Here is a 17,442-nt window from a genome sequence, read left to right as displayed (position 1 = left end):
GAACAGACCAAGGGCCACGTGGCTGTGACCACACCAACCCCCGCAGAGGGCATTGACCGGCTCTAAAAATCAACAGGGGAAACCTCCTGGCCCGGTCACATGGGGAACCAGGGAGAGGATGAGATAGAAAAGAAAGAAGAAAAAGAAGTGTTTCAAGGAAGAAACAGCCCCATCGAAGAGGGCCACCCTGGAAAAAAGAAGTAGCTAATCCAGTCCAGACCTGCTCCGTGTCGAGGCAGCCAGTTGCGGAAGTGCCTGAGTATCCCGCCTACCACTTGTCTTTCCATCTTCTTGGGCCTGTAAGGCATGGAGTGCTTCCCTTTCCTCTGACAGACTGGCTACAGAAAGCCTGAGAAAGCGGCTGCCGTTTCAGTCTCCAGCCACAACTCTATGAAGCCAAGCCACGTGCTGTCTTCCAAATAGGGGAGAGCAGTTTCCATCCTATGCACCCAATGGTTGAGCAAGAAGGCTGTGTGATAGGACCCAGAAAGGCAGCAGAACGCCCGCACTGACACAGGCAGCATCCTGGCACTGCAGCTCAGACCTCAGCTCCTCCCAAGAGCCCCAGGGTGTGGTGAGAGAAAAGGTCATAGGCAAACACCTCCAGAGCCCAGCTGCTTCTGGGCTAAGGGCTTTTCATTCTGGGCTGAAGGTTGTGCAATGGGTTTATTTACAACCCCTTGACAGTGAAGAATGCCTGATAACATAAGACTGTGAGCACGGACCTTGCCAGCCTCAGGACAGGGATCTTATATCTCCATAACTGATTCCTAACCTTTCACTTCCTAACTGGGTCAACGGCAGCAGATAACCTCTGACGGCCCCCTGCTGCGCTCTGGGACTTCCAGGACTTCAAGGCTGCAAGCAAGAGCACGGGACCAAAAACTCCTCACAGGAAGGTTGCCCCTGCCTCCCCTGATTAAAATCAATAGACTTGACCTCATTCATTACCTAAGTGGAGAAATTGTTCTAGCAAGAGGAATTCCTGGATATCAATAGGAACCTAAAAGCCTCCTCTCCTGGTGGTGAAATAAAGAGCAAAGTCCATCTCTGGGTTGGAGAGTTCCTGATATCTCAGCACGATCTACAATGGTGCATCTTTCATCCCCTGCAATATGTCCTAAGGCAAACTTGTCTCACTGGCACCTGTTCCAGGGCTCCAGCAAAGAATCCCTCCTCCCAGGTAGGAAGCACTGACTTAGGACAGTCTCCCTGGCCTACAGTAGGGGAGTGGTTGCATCAGTAGCCTGAGGGGCACTCAATGGAGTGGAAAGCATCTGGGTGATCTCCACCCCACCCCCACTCCTGCTCAGTCTTTTTTCCTGGTTTGTCCAGGTCAACAGTTCTGCACAAGCTAAGAGCAGAGCAGCTGGGCCCTGAGGCTCCAGTGGTGCTGTGTCTGGAGGCTGGGGAAGAGAGACAGAATAGCAGTAAATCACCTGGGATTCTCACATAAACCCTTGAGTGTGTAAATGCACGTGGTAAGAGAGAAGGACTTTTGCCAGGAGGCTGCCCCTAAGAGGAGCCAGGAGGCAAAAGGGTTTGGTGCCAGTGTCTGCCACGGCCTGCAAATAATTAATAGACCTCTGGAAGAAAGTGTGGTGCTGAAATAGGGGACACAGCTGCTTGCTCTTAATAGCTCCAGACCTGGCTTCTGTGGACTAGTAAAAGCCAGTACTCAGTGGCTCAGCCATGACTCCTGGGGAGATCACGGATCACAGGAAATAAGAATGTTTCAATCCCTGTAGGGACTTCCCTGGTGGCGCAGTGGTTAAGAATCCGCCTGCCAATGCAGGGGACACGGGTTCAAGCCCTGGTCCGGGAAGATCCCACATGCCACGGAGCAACTAAGCCCGTGCACCACAACTACTGAAGCCCGTGTGCCTAGAGCCCGTGTTCTGCAACAAGAGAAGCCACCGCAATGAGAAGCCTGCGCTCTGCAATGAAGAGTAGCCCCAGCTCGCTTGCCTGCAACTAGAGAAAGCCTGCGTGCAGCAACAAAGACCCAATGCAGCCAAAAAAAAAAAAAAGGAATGTTACATTCACTGCAATGGTGAGAACAGTGACCTGGAATACTCGGATCTGTCACCACACCTTATCTGCAACCTGCACAGACTGGCTGCACAATCCTCGCCACCAATCTGAGAAACAAGCATCTCCTGATACAGATGGGGAAACTGAGGCACAGAGTAATTCAGGGACTATTTGGGGAATACAACAGAATCTGTTGCGGGTGGGAATGATGAGACTTTCATGTTCATGCTCCTGCCTTCTGGATGCAGTACACACCAAACATCCCACAAATGTGGATGCCTCCTGTTTGCAAAAGACCTTGAGAAGCAAAATCTTTTCCCTGGGCATTCCAGAACCTCAGGAAATGATTTCTTTCCCTAAATCCTTTGGGTTGCATTTTCAGCCCATTTCTTCCTGCTTTATCAGAAGAGCCAAGAGAACAGCAAAACTCACAATCGCAAACAAAAGAAGTTACTGGACTTTGGGTCTCAGGACCAAGAAATCCAGAAAAAAGACTTCCCCCTTTCAAAGAGGGTTATCAACAGAAGAGAAAACCTCCATCAAACACACGTTTAATATGGGTCTTCTCATTTAATCCCCAGTGCCCTAGAAAGGAATTATTATCCTGAATTTTCAGTTTAGGAGGGAGCCACCCTTTCTAGGGAAGTCAGGAGTCTGGTTACACTTGTTCCTCCACCAGGAAGCACCTCCCACAGCCCTCTGACAAAAGTCCCAGAACCAGCTGGAATATAGGTGAAGGGACTTTCTGGAACCCTGATCTGGAAAGCTGGCCCCTCCTCTTCTAGCTCAGCTGCTCTTGACCCAGGACCACCACCACTGCCAACCCTCCCACCAGGAGGGATTTACACCCATGCATGTGTATACACATACACACACACACATCCTCCTACCACACAGTTGCCTTGGGGCCAAAAGGGCAAAAGAGGGAGGGGGAACTCCCGGGAAAGGTGGAGGATAGTATGGAAGATGAAGAAGGCACACTCTCCTGCCCGGTAGGTGCCAGACCTCAGGACATGTAATACTGGCTGCACATCTCACAGTCCCTCACTGTCATCAGGCACAGTCATCAGCCCTGTTTTGGGAACAACTAGAATGTTTCCTCTGGGCTGCAGGGAGCAGATCCCTTCCATTCACACAGGCTTCTGAGGGTCGAAGGAGACCAGGAAAGACCAAGCCAGTGCTCTCCAGAGAAAAGAGGCCACCAGCCCCACCCTGCATCTGCTCCTGCCACCGCACGCTCCCAGGCAACTGTCCCCACCCATGGTCTCTGACCTCTCCGCCTCAGTACAGGTGGAATGACCAGATAGATACTGGAAACCTGTGTTCAGGGAGAACAGCGAGGGCTAGGGGTGGGGGACAGGGGTAATGGCAGAAGGAACACTGATTTTCCCCCCACCCAGGTCTCCCCAGCTCTCGGGCTTGGAGTAAGAGGGGGTCTCGCTCAATCTTTTGACCGCCAATGTTAGAAGGGGTGGACTGTCTTGGTATGACCCCTGCTTACTTTCCAATCGGTTCCCTTCTTCTCAGAAGGTGGGACCTCTGGACAAAGTATCTAAGGGTTGTGACTGCTCAGCCATCGGACTGGTTAATGGTAAGCAGCAATAAATATTTGTTGAATGAATGAAAAAAAAGAATGAATGAATTCCTAATTCCCTTCCTTCCAAAGCCCAGCGTCCCTGCTGAGAAGAAAGGAAACGAATATTGACTTCTAATTTAATCCCTACAACCCTGTACGGGAGGAATCATTCTTCCTTCCGTAACGGGGGACCAAGGGATAAGGGAGGCTTGTCTTGTCGGGTTCGCACACTCTAAGGAAGCAGCTGAGCAGGCTCTAACCCAGCTCTGCTCGAGGCCACACTCTCCAGGGCTCCTCGCCGCCCCTGGGGGAGGGGGGGGGGGTGACGTCGCAGGGGAAGGGCAGTGCTGTGGCCGGCGGCTGTGTGCGGGGCAAAGTCGCGGGCTCCCACGAGTGGAGTCCGGGGGCGGGGAGGCGGGCGGCCGGGGGCTGAGGCTGTGTCTCCCCGGCGGGCGCCGCGGCCCGGGAGCTACAGGCACCCTGCGGTTGCCCCACAAACTTCCTGGCTGGTAGGACACGTGGCCCCGGGGCCCCACAACGGTTTCCTTTGGCAGGCGACCTCCCCCTTGCCCCTGCTGGCGTGGCTTCTCCTCTGACCTCCGACCCCTTCCCCACCAGCCCGTTTCCACCTCTGCCTGCGCCCTTTCTCTCCAGCTCACCTGACCCCTGCCCAGCACTCCCGGAATGCCCCTCAGACTGCTCCCAGATCGATCGCGACCCTCCGCACCGCCCTGCCTTGGCCCCTCGTCCCCGTCACCTCCTGTCCTGGCCCGCGGTCCCCCCGCTGTGCCCGCGCCCTCGCCCCGGCGCGCCCCGGCCCGGCACTAACCCCCACGGCCGCGCTTCAGTCTCAGGCTGGCTCGGAGGCGGCGGCCGAGCCCATCCATGGCCCCTGGAGTACCCGGCGCCCGCTCCCAGGTCCGCGCCGGCCCCGCCCCCCAATGCGCGACCTCGGCTGGCAGACACTTTCACTTTTCCGCGGGGAAGAGGCAGAGGGGGACGAGCCGGGACGCGGCGGCACACCTTCCGGACTCCGGCCCAACCCCCGGCGCACCTGGGCGGGCCCGCTCTTCCCTGGGCGCAGGGCAGGGCTGCGTGGGGTGACAGAGGGCGCTCGACGCGCGTCCGGGAGGGGCGGTGCCACCTGGCTCCCACCCTCTGTGGGGCGCCCCGGGAAGCTTGACTTTCCGAGCCCCGCCGTCCGCAAGTGCTCGGGGTCGCCACGAAGTCACCCTCTGCCTCCGCGGCAAGCGCGGGGAGTGCCCGCCCGGTGGGCATCCGTACACCTTCCAGGTGGCTCGGGGACTTATCCCAGAAGGAGAAAGAGTTTTCAGAATCAGCACACCTTTCCAACCTCTCCACTTCGCCCCCTGCAACTGCGTTAGCCTCGGGCCATTTCCAGAGCTCTTGCTGTATTCGTCCTTCTTCTCCGTGGGGCCCGTGTCCCTGCGTTGCTCTTTTCCCTATTCCACTCCCCCAACGAAAGGACCTAGGCCCTGTGGGCTCTTGAGGAGGGACTGGAGATGTAGCTTAGGGCCTTGACCCTGCCTTCCATCCAGCCTGCTCTTGGGCAGTTCAGCAGAATGAGAGTAATCCCTGCCCTGCCACCCTGCAGAGACGTGAAAGTCAAGGAATAGAAAGCTCTTTGTAAACTCTTATGTGATACAAATTTAAGGGATGACGATAATAATGATGACAATAGTGATGATGACAGTTGCAGCTAGCCACACTCCCCTTCTTCTAATCCCAAATCCCGATAGAGCCATTCAGCTTTTCCTCTGCCCTTCTCACCTTCATTGGCTTCCTTACACTCCCAAATTTCAAGCTTCCTTTGTCAGAAATGAAAATTTGCATTTGATAAGCCCCTCTTGCTCCTAGGGGATCTGCCCTGGCTCCCCTCTGCCTCCCAGGACCTGTAGGGTGGAAAGGATAGAAGAAGTGCGGAGTCCATCTGAAATTTCTCCATTCACAGAGGTTTTAGCCTCTGTTTCAGGTATGGGTGGCAGAGGGAAGAAGACACTGTGGCAGAAATATGTCTAGGATCTATAGAAACGACCCCCAGACCCACAGCCCCCTTCCTCTCCCATGCATGGCCTCCAGGTGACTCTTCTGTCACAGACTATGGGTGAGCAAGAGTGAGGAATCCAGCCCTGGTATTAAACTGTCTAGTCTTAGCCCAGAGGTTCTAAAAGTTGCCTCTACCCTGGGCCCATGCAATTTTGTACTTAATTACACAGTCTGTTTCTGTTCCCTATTCTCTGTGAATTTCCACACACGAGGACACATCTCTTTCTCAAGTACCTTCTCTTGGCTCTGCATTCATGTCTTCTGCATCTCCGTGTAAGTATAGTAGTTGTTCATGATAAGCTTGTCCAACTGGTTGAACATAATTGTGCCTTAATTTTCCCAAACTATTTTATGGTGGCCTTAACCAAACTACTTCCTTCCTGTAAAAACAGATGAAGAAGTATGTGTATAGGTACAGCAAAAAGATATGTACAAGACTGTTCATGTCGAATCTTACTTGAAATAGCCTCAAACTGTAAATAACCTCAAACGTCCATAGACAGTGACGTGGATGAGTTAGAGCATATTCTTACAATGGAGTACTATACAGCAGTAGGAATGAATAAACCATGACTGTATGCAATAGCATGGCTACACCATACAAACATAATGTTGAGCAAGACAGTCGGACACAAAAGGGGACATAATGTAAGTTTCCATTTATGTAAAGTTAAAAACAAGCAAAACTAATATATGGAATGAGAAGTCAGCATGATGCTACGTTAGGGAGGAGGGAGGAAGTAATGATTGGGAGAACACCATAGGGCTTCTGGGGTGTTAGTAGTGTCCTATTTCTTTCTTTTTTTTTTTCTTTAATAAACATCAAGCCATTTACTTTCATTTATCTGTCACTTTTATTAAAGGATTTCATGATAATGTATGTTTCTTAAAGTTTAGGTGTGAATGCAAATGAGCCTTTGTGTTTAGAAGTATATACAATACATCTTTTAGATGGTTTATTGTCCACCTTTGATTATGAACTATTACAATGAAAATGAAAAATTGGGCAACATTGGTACAAGCTGTGGCTTTCGCATGCCTTACCTTGCTTCTTTTTATCCCTGTCTTCTCTTCGTTTATTTGATGTTTTCTGCCTCACCACGACCATTTCAGTTGGTGATACTGTGATAGTGAAGTTATTTGCCAGTTGGAAATATAAACCTTGCTCCCATTACGATTTGTTTCACTGCTGAAGGGCTTAATAATTTTTCTCCACCCAACTTTTTCTATCTGTGGCAACCAAAGTAGTGTTATGAGAAATTCTCTCATGAATAAAGCTTAACTTCTGAATCTGGGGGCAGGGAGTAGAGTCCTGTTAGTCAAGTTACTGATTTCTCTAGTTTATCTTTTTTGGTAACTAGAGCGCTCAGAACAAAATGGTAGCCAACAGGCATTTCCCAGAAAAGAGGAATTCAAAAAGGAGTTGTCCACGATGTAGTAAGGACTCTTAGGAATTCGCAGGACTTTTATAATCGGTATTTTCTCTCCTCTCTCACCATGACCCTTGTATATAAGGACAATATTGGGCCATCAATGTCCTATTTCTTAACCTGGTGGCAGATACATAGGTGTGGTCATTCTTTGCACTGTATGCTTACATGTACTTCTTTCTATGTATGTGAAACTAAATAGTTTTTTTTAAAAAAGTATCCATTAGGACATTAGGATGACATAAATGGAGGCATAAGCTAGTTGAGAATGAATTGAGAAATTATTGGGATGTAAGGAAGTGGAGTTAGCAAGTATAAATCTACATTTTTGAGAATGTGGATAACAATAGGAAAAATCGGTCCATAGTTAGAGGGAGATTTGGGTTTAAAGTGGTGGGTTAAGATGGGAAAGATGAGAGCATATTTATGGGCGTAGGGGCAGGAACCAGCGGGGAGGAGATGAAGAGTACAAGAGAGTGGCAGGTGGAACAAGATCTGAGAGGGGGGAGAAGGTAGAAGTTGGAGGCTTTGGCAGAAGACTGGCTTTAAGTGGGAAAAAGAGCTTTATTTGTGGGAAATGGGTATAGATGTTGATTAATTTGTAGATGAGGAAGTGGGAAGTTAAAGGATAAAATAAGAGGCCTCAGTTTCTACTAGAAGAAAAGTTCTTTTCCCCCTTTTCTTCTTGTAGTTGTGTTACTGAGTCCAAACTCGCTCTGCTTGCCGCACGACAGGCCAATAAATCAGAGACGAGGTGTTGAGGCAGGGAATACGACTTTATTCGGAAAGCCGGCAGACCGAGAAGATGGCAGACTAATGTCTCAAAGTAACCGTCTTATCCAGCTTTGGATCCCAGTTTCTTTTATAGCACAGAGATGGGGAGGAGATGAGGAAGTAAAATAAAAAGGCCATAGTTTTGCAAATGTCCCCTGGAATGGCCATCCTCGGGAAGGGGATGTGTTCATTTCTTCTCTCTTGCAGCCATCCACAGGTGGACAGGGTCGGGATGTTTCCCTGAACAAAGGCACCCTGGTTTAACATTCAGGCAGAGGGGCAGGGTTCCCCGAGGCAGGCCATTATGTATAAACAGTATCCTTTCACTGAACAAAAGCAACGGGAAGCAAAGGTTAAAGTAAAATAAACGGATCCAACCTGGAGTCAGATTTGGCTCTTCCCTGTTACATTTGCTTCCTCCCTCTCTATCCCTCTGCCTGTTCTCCCAGAGTCTGACTGTGGAGTGGAAGGAAATGAGCCAGCCTTCTTTTCTTGAAGGTCTTGAAAGGAAGTCCACAGGTAAGTTTTATTCAGGAAGGCAGCATGGCACAACAGAATGACCTTGGGTGCATGGACTTAGCCCCAGGATGATGCTTACTTGCCCAGCAGCCTTGGGTTAGGCATTTGCTATACCTTACTCTCCTAAAATAAATAAATCACTTTCAGGGTGCTTGTGAAAACTAGAAAGAATAGATTTGTAATCCAAATGTCCGAACTTCACATATCCCTTTAATGCCCAAAACACTGTAATCTCAAATCGTCTCTTTTCATTGCAGAAGTACGGTCTATTACCAGGCTTCTCTTTCCGGGGATTTCCGGGCAACCTTTAAGAAGTGTTTACACGTTCCACAAACCAATTCTGGTAGTTGCTTGTCATCAGAGTCCATAGTAGGGATCCAAACTATTACTTCCTCCTTCCTCAGTTATGCGTTTGTCTCCCCTGTGCCATTTTGCCCAACTTGGACATTGGCCCTATCTCCAATTCAGGATGGTGATAGCTGAGGTCAGGAAATAAGATTTGTTAGGATTTTGCTGACGGCTTTGATAAGAAAGGATATTACAGAAAAGATAACTTAAAAACGAAGTATCACTGCTCTTGGGGTCCACAGAGGGGTCCTGCCTTGGCACTTCTCTGCCTGCCCCTAGAGCTGCCCCCATGTTGCAGGGACCAGCAGACTTGACCTCAGTGGAAATGCCCTTGAGTCTAGCTTTGTCTCTGTGTTCACATATTCCAGAATGATCTACAGTGGCAAGGTTTATTACATTCGGGGGGAGCCCTGCCCCTGAATGTGATCCTGTCTTTTGGCACAAAGCATCAGAACAACAACAACAACAAACCCCACAAAACACCTCCAAAGAATGGGTCCTTCAGTACAGAATAACACTGTCCATAGTCCTGTACAGTTCTTCTTCACAGCTTGAGGTGCACAGAAGCTCAACTATCTGTCCTTCAGGCCACCTTGGAGTCTTGGTTTCTAATCTCCTGTGAGAAACAACTTGAACAGTGACCCACGCCTCTGCTAGGAATAATCAACAATAGCCAGGATTAGCAAAGGACCTCTGAGTGCTGGAAACAAAGACTACCTTTCTTTTTTTTTTTTTAACATTTATTTATTTATTTGGCTGTGCCCGGTCTTAGTTGTGGCATGCGCCTCCTTTAGTTGCGGCCTGCATGCAGGATCTAGTTCCCTGACCAGGAATTGAACCAGGCCCCCTGCATTGGGACCGTGCAGTCTTAACCACTGGACCACCAGGGACGTCCCACAAAGACTACCTTTTACATTCCCACAAAGAGATCCTGGAGCCAAAGTTCTCAAACCTCTCTCCTGGACAAGGGTCTCTGCTCTATATTTGGATAATTTTGACCAAACCTTGACCTCCCTCCTCCCCATTTAAATTAGATCCTCCTGTTACAACCTCAGATCACATTCTTTCCTTTGTTTTCTTAAAAACACTTAACGATTTATAGTTAAACATGGATTTCTGAAATTAGTTGTTCAGCTATTCTCTCCCTTTCTAGAATCACCCCAGGAGGCATGGATCGTGTCTCTTTTGCTCATCCCTGTGTCTCCAGTGCCAGCACAGTGCTGGGCACACATTAGATAATCAGTAAACATTTCTCCATTGAATAAATGAGTGAAGGACTAGGGGGGGTAGTCCATCTCTAAGGAGACAGAAAATTACTTGAAACATTTTTGGTCTTCCAAGTTCTATCAGGGCTAACACTTAGATTGCTTAACACCCATTCTGACTCTTTCTTTGCTGGATGAGTCTTTGATCAGAGGTGTATCAGATCAGTGGGATGTGATCATGGTGGTCGCAGTCTTCTTTCTTGAGAATGATTTGTAGTGGGCAGGTGACTCAGCTCTGGCCCAGTAAAAGGTAAGAAGGTGTCTGTCCAAGTCAAGGGGGAATCTGCCGGGGACTTCTGGTATAGGTTTCTCTAGAAGGGATGGTATTTTTCTGCCTCTGGACATCACTGAGTTTGGATATGATGACAGGAACTGCTGAGATGAAGCCAGCACATGCAGCAGAACAGAGCAGGCCAGCTCTCAGAGCAAGGGGACCAGAGCCAGGTACAGCTGGGCTGGCAGGAGCCTAGAGCTGCCTCAGCTCTGCACTTCTTGTTACCCAAGGTATCAACTCTTCCTGCGGATTAAGGTGGTGAGCTTTCTAAGTACATTTTACATGGCGTCCAACACAATACACACACAGGTAACATACAAAAAACACAAGCTTCACAAAACAATACCACTCCTACTATATGCATTGTATTTCTGCTTTTTTTCTTCCATTCTATTATTGCATTAAAAATATGCTTTTTTAAGGCACCCTAAAATGATTTCATCACCCCAAATGTGTGTTACCTGCAGTTCAAAACACTTTGGAGTTTTCTGGTACTTTTAACTGCAGACTCTGGGGCCAGACTACCTGGGTTGGTATCCCAGCTCTGCCAATTACTAGCTTTGTTACATTGGACAAGTTTCTTAACCTCTCTGTGATTTGATTTTCTCATATTTGATGGGGATAAGACTGACCTACCTCATAGGGTTGCTTTAAGGATGCATAAATGAGTTAATGCACCCAAAGCACATGGTAAGGGAAGGCATTGGGAGGTCTGAAGAGAAGACTGACATGATCTCACAAAGATGAATAAGCCATGGTCCCTGTCCTCGTGGAGTTTACATTCTTGTGGGAAAGATATAACGTAGAGGTGCTGAGATTAAGAGAAATCCAGGACAGTCCAGAAACATGAAGGAGAAGCATGCATTCTAGCTGTGGAATCAAATCTAATCTCCAGGAGGTAGGACTGGGAGATAAAATGAGTTGTGAAAATTCTACTTACTTAAAAAAAAAAATAGACTCATTTTTCGAGCAATTTTAGGTTTATAGAAAAATTGAATGGAAAGTATGGACAATTCCTACATATATCCTTCACTCCCACCCTCACACACAGTTTTCCCTATTATCAATATGTAGTACATTTGTTAAAGTTGATGAGCCAATATCGATACACTATTATTAACTAAATTCCGTAGTTTATATTAGGGTTCACTCTTGGTCTTGTAAATTCCGTGGGTTTTGACAAATGTATAATGACATGTCTCCACCATTACAGTATCATATGGAGTAGTTTCATTGCCCTAAAATCCCCTGTGTTCCCACCTATTCATGCCTCCTTCCCTCCCTGGCAACCACTGGTCCTTTTACTGTCTCCATAGTTTTGCCTTTTTCCAGAATGTCATAGAATTGGAATCGTACAGCAAGTAGCATTTTCCGATTGGCTTCTTTCATTTAACACTATCTACTTACATTTTAAAAACCTCTCTGAATACAGAATACATTCAGAAGAAAAAGAACAAAGAGTAAGAATTTGAAAGTATCTTTCATCACTATTCAGGGCTCTGAGCAACCAATAGGCATAACCAATGTCCTTGACAAGCATCTGCTTAATAAATATTTGTTGAATAAATATGAATAAATTCCCAGTGCTATGACTGCAACATTAGTACATGGCTAGTACATATATCTGCTGAGGGGAACTACAGTCCTAACACCTTGATTTTAACTTAGGAGTTTCCCGGTTCTCCTTGGCCATTCACTTAATAGGAACAGACAGTTCTCATGGTTTGAGCTCTTTATATGTTCCAGGAACGATGCTAAGCATTTCACAAATATTAATTCAAATCAGCATTACTAATAATCCTTTGAGCTAGGTGTTACTATCTCTGCTTTATAGATGAAGAAACAGGTTCAGAGATGCAAGGTCACACAGCAAAGGTAAAGTGAACCTTTCATTCGCACTCAGATGGGAACGTTATCTCCAGGTTCTTGAGCCACCGTCAATGAGTCCACCAGCACTTGCTGTGGAGTCTTCTATGCAGTTGACAAGTGGTCTGGCCCTCAAAGCCTTCCCTGATGTCCTCAGACAGATATCCTGTGTGATTACAGTCAGGCCAGTCTGCTCAGTGCTCCTAAATTGCCCTACCTTCCACACTGAGGAATTCCCCAAAGTCTACGTGGGTTTCATTGTTGTGGTTGTTGCTTTTTCTTGTTTGGGACAGAGGCTCATCATTATCGGTGTCACAGCTACTAAAAGTCCTCAGAGATGTGAATGATCCCCTAGAGATAAGGCAGACAGTTCTACTGAAATGCTAGGAAAATAAGCCCACCATTCACCATTGTATGGGGAAAGAAGGGGCCCTGAAGATCATGTATGGCTTTGTAATTCATCGAGGAGCCTTAGACATTTCTGCATTTAGAAATTTTAAATGACTGAGTTCTCCAACGCTTCAAACTTCTGGCAGGGAAGACATATTAATCCAACAAGCAAATCTTCTAAACATGTATATGAGTCTTGCAAATCGAACATATCGACCTGCTAAATGTGGCAAGCAGACAGAAGATAACCAGAGCAACACCATGAAGATAAGTCACTTTACCTGAATGAACACAATTTACCAAAAGTACTGATCCCACAGTCATCTATTTATTGTCTCCTTGTTTATCTGTACATTTTCCCAGAACTACATTTTTTTCTCAGCCAACCAAGGGAAACTTAAAAACCCTCAGTCCCATGACTACAGTAACTGACATTTCAGAATCAGAGTTTGGTCGGAGACTCTGGATAACTAAACAAGGCTTACACAGTAATTCTAAGATCATTCTAGATGAGCCATAAATAAGCTGAACTCTTCTTAAGTCTTTTCAATCCTATACCTTTTCTTACAATATAGTGCATCTTGTATCACCTTTTTGATATTTTGAACAGTAACGTTTTATAGCACTTTTACTGAGATATCTTCCATGTGAAGTTTGATTGACTAATTTGAACTTCTCCTTGTCTAGTTTTCAATGAAATACCTTTATTGCCTGCAGTGAAATCTCTTTGTTCCATTCCCTCTTTGTTTCTCTACGTCTCATTTGTCTCATTAACCATATTCTGGGCATTTATTGACAGAAAGAACCTAAACTTGTAAAATGTCCAGTTAGAAGGAACAGGATCAGAGGCATTCCTATGCCCCAGGCTGGTCCTGTCAAGGGCTGCCACCTCTGCAGGCACAGTCTCAGCAATAGGAAAATCCCCACCTTGAGAACTTAGAGTCTGCCAGTACCTTGCCTCCTGGGCCATGTGTGCGTGTGTGTGTGTGTGTGTGTGTGTGTGTGTGTGTGTGTGTGTAGCCTTGTCATCATACAGCTAATTAGTGGCTGTCTAAGGACAGGCTCTGTCCAAGCCCTTGTCTTCAGCGCAGTGAAGAGGTCTGATGGATAACTGTCTTCATTTTTTTCCCCCTTTTTCCCTTAATGAGCAGATACCACAGAAAGCAGTGAGCACTCAGCACAGCCCTAGAACACAGAGATCAGTAAATACTTGTTCATTGACTGATTCATGACACTGACCCCCAGCTGTCCACATTCACCGTAACAACAGAATCTAAGAATATATGAGCCCCACACCCCCATGGGTCTCTTCCTCTCCCCTCACGCCTGCCCAGTTCAGAAAGGAGCTGTGCTGAACAACCTTGACCATGGCCATCCTGTAGTGGAAGCTAAGGAAATGATGAAAGGCTTTGAAAGACAAGTATGTGAAGAAAGGGGGAAGGTCACAGTGGGCAGGGACCTGGAGGGAAGAGAGAAAGGCGGCCGGGTAGAGAGGCCGGGGGCAGGACTGGCATCCCCCTCACAACCAAGGCTGCCCACTTGGGTCTCAGAGACTGCTCTCCTTTCCTTCCCTTTGGCTCCTGCAGAAAACATTATTTTGTCTTATGTCTCGGTCATATTTAACTAGATGGATGCATATAGGTGTAAGTACGCACACATACATATACTCACACAGGTGCCCACATGTCTATTTAGCTATACATACCAAATTGACACCTGTCCCCAAACTGGACTCTGCTGAATACAGCCACTCAAATTCAGTGCCCTCAGGGAGCCTGCACCCTTGGGATGACACATCGACTCAAGGATAAGGGCCAGCCCCCCCCCTTCGGTGGATGCCTATATCAGACTTTTCTAAGAGCTGAAAAAAACCACAGCCTACTTCACCATTTCTCCACTTCTCTCCTCACTTTACATCTCACGCTAACATTTCTTCATGCAGCTGCCATTTCCTGAGTGTCTCCTGTGTCCCAGGCACGCTGCTGGGTGCTGTGGATTGAACCACACAAACTTGAACCTGGCTCCAAGGAGGTACTCCCTCAGCGCTCAGAGGAGTTTCCACAACCAGTGCAAATTGCTGGCTTCTTGTGAGGACCAAGAGAGATTTTAGTTATGAAAATGCTTCGAGTAATTGGAATACCCGAGCTAATATTTTTGCCTTATACTTCAGTGGTGTGTATAACAGAGCTCACCAGTGTTCTTGCAGCTGAGAGGAAGCAGAAGGTACCAGTACTCAGCACCTTCATGGACCACACGAAGGGTGTGAGGTCTGAGCAGTCAGGTTGTGAGTACGTGAGAACCCGGGAGCATCCAGGTCCCATAGTGAATGGGACTGTGCGCTTAAAACGCACTTTGTTTTATTTTTGCTTTCTTTTATTTCCCTTTTTGTAATATACAAAGGAAACTAAATGCAAATTGGTACTTACTCTGTAGGGGTCCAGATACCAGTCCCCTGCTTATCAGGAAACGGAAAGTATCGGTTGCCCTAGCAACAGAGTCCTGGTGGCAAGAGACCTGGGGGCAGGAGGAGGGGCTATGGTTGTTTACCAGCTTGTTCTGGGGAAGGAGGTGGAACCCTCACCCACAGCACTAACCAGAGGAAACTGTCTGTTCCCCAAGGTCATTATGGGCTTCCTGCCAGAGCACCTGAAATTTCAGGTCACGAATGAGGTGGGCCTTCACCTCAAAGTCTTTCCATAGATGGAGATGGAAGGGTGGGTGGGTTTGTAAATGACCAACCGTTTCCCAGCCCAAACTTGAACTCCTTCGTGCTGACTGGAGGAAACTGCAGGTAGAAGGAGCACCAGCCTTTTGAATTCTGCCTTTCAATCCTGGCTCTGCCATTTGCAAGCTGTGTGGGGAGAGGGTATAAAGTCCATTGGCTATGAGGTTTACATAACTATCTCCCATCCATTTTAATTTTTCCCCTTTCCTTCCCAGTTCCCAGGATCCCTTTATCTCTCCTCTTGTGCAGCCAGTCAGAACTCAAAATTCTTCTTACTTTATTTTGCAAAGCAATTTTGTTTTCTTTGTTTCATTTTTTGCTCTCTAAACCAGATCCTGAGACCTAACTTTTCAGAATTGAGCGACTATGTAAGTGTTATGCTAACAACAACAATAAAATTCTTCTCCAAAAGGAATTCTGTCTCCAGCTTTAATACAACATTGATTTTTTTTTTTTCCTCATGGCTATTCTGGTGGTTCTTCACTCTATACTTCCCTACCTCCCTTGCTCCTCAAGATAACCTAAAATGAATGAGAGAGCCAAACTGGCCTGCCATCTCTACAGACTTTTCCCTGAAGATCATGTATGACTTTGTAATTCATTGAAGATCCTTAGATATTTCTACATTTAGAAATCTAAAATGACTGATTTCGGGCTTCCCTGGTGGCACAGTGGTTAAGAATCCACCTGCCAATGCAGGGGACACGGGTTCGAGTCCTGGTCTGGGAAGATCCACGTGCCGCGGAGCAGCTAAGCTCGGGTGCCACAGCTTCTGAGCCTGTGCTCTAGAGCCCACGAGCCACAACTACTCAGCCTATGTGCCACAGTTACTGAAGCCTGCGTGCCTAGAGCCCGTGCTCCGCAACAAGAGAAGCCACCGCAATGAGAAGGCCGCGCACCGCAACCAAGAGCCAATGCAGACAAAAATAAATAAATAAATAAATAAATAAAATGACTGATTTCTCCAGTGCTTCAAACTTTTGGCAGGAAAAACATATTAACCCAAGTCCCCAGGGGTGGAATACTCCTCACAGGCCTTTTTTCGAACAATCTGAAACCAAACATGCCCACCCTTCTCCCCTCCATCTTCCTCCTGTGTCTTTCTTTCAATCAGCTTGTTAATGAAGTCTTCCAAAATCAGTCTGCCATCTTGCCAACATCATAGCAGTACATGTTTATTATATACGTCTGCCAAACACTGGCGGGGACTGGGGGGAAGGGGCGGTTTTGTAACAAAATTGCAAAAAGCAATCTATGATAGAAATTGTCCATCACCAACTTAACATTCTTCCTGCAGCATGCCCCTTCTACTCTGACAATAGAACCTTGATGTGTTTAGCTGCCAGTAGAAATCTTTTGACTTTAGGGAGAGAAGATCTCTTACTCTGGCCATAAGGAATGAATTGCAATTTGCCTGGACCACACATAGTAATCTCATTTTCCTAAGGTTGGCTACATGACCCAACGAGATATGAGGGGAAGTTTGCTGGATGGGGTTTCCAAGAAAGTTTTTGCTTTCTTGGGTAAAAAGGGACAAAGTCAACTGGGGGTCCCTTTTGTCCCTTTGCCATTGCTTCTTTCCTGGAATCCTGACATCGTGCCTGGAAGTACAGCAGCCATCTTGGGACCATGAGGCACAAGAAAAAGGACAAAGATACAATCTGTTATGTATGGTTTAAGAGAAAGAAAGCAAGACCCTGGGATACTAATGGTAACCTTGAGTAGCTGACCATCCCTTGTCTAATCAGTTATGTGAAACAAGCCTCCATTTGTTTATGTCCTTAGGTTTTCTGTCATATGTATCTAAATGCAGTCCTAACTGATATATAGTTCTTGCTCTCAAGAAATATTTAATGGCTCTTGAGAGCCATTAATGTATATGCATCTTGACATCAATCTTGATTCCAAGTTCAGTGCATGAAAAAAATCCCATCTGCTCTACTAGCAAAATATATCCCAGATTTCAACCACTTCCCACTGCCCTGCTGCTACCTGGTTTAAGCCACCATCCTCTCTCAGAATAATGTAGTATTCTCTTGACAGATCACCTATGTCTGTTCTTTTGCCTCTTCAGTCTATTCTCAACACAGCAGCCAAAGTGATTCCATAAAATGTAAGGCAGACGGCATCACTCCTCTCATCAAAACCCTCCAATGGTGTCCATGTTACTCAGC

General features: G+C 46.9%; 1 protein-coding gene and 1 long non-coding RNA gene across 13 annotated transcripts in view; one reads left to right on the top strand and one right to left on the bottom strand.

The window, feature by feature from the left end:
* Positions 1-4,903, bottom strand: part of DENND2D (DENN domain containing 2D) — a 27,360-nt gene extending 22,457 nt beyond the window's left edge. For 8 of the 12 annotated variants that reach the window (XM_082365982.1, XM_082365984.1, XM_082365981.1 and 5 more), the window contains exon 1: positions 4,440-4,903. In XM_082365982.1, the coding sequence (XP_082222108.1) occupies positions 4,440-4,888 (449 nt within the window). In that variant the 5' untranslated portion in view covers positions 4,889-4,903. Of the gene's footprint in view, positions 1-220; positions 3,481-4,439 lie in introns of those variants that run through there. The other 4 variants (XM_082365978.1, XM_082365974.1, XM_082365975.1 and 1 more) reach the window with 4 other exon arrangements.
* The window catches only part of LOC309616006, an 18,845-nt gene extending 1,403 nt beyond the window's left edge, over positions 1-17,442 (top strand). Inside the window, exons 2-4 of the long non-coding RNA XR_014237209.1 lie at positions 3,562-3,625; positions 8,331-8,400; positions 12,447-17,442. This is a non-coding gene — a long non-coding RNA (uncharacterized lncRNA). The remainder of the gene's footprint in view (positions 1-3,561; positions 3,626-8,330; positions 8,401-12,446) is intronic.

This window comes from Balaenoptera borealis, assembly GCF_965194805.1.
Source record: "Balaenoptera borealis genome assembly, chromosome: 1".
NCBI classification, from domain to species: Eukaryota; Metazoa; Chordata; class Mammalia; order Artiodactyla; family Balaenopteridae; genus Balaenoptera; species Balaenoptera borealis.
The sequence above is the reverse complement of the archived record's forward strand: the minus strand, read 5'-3'. Positions and strand labels throughout refer to the sequence as shown.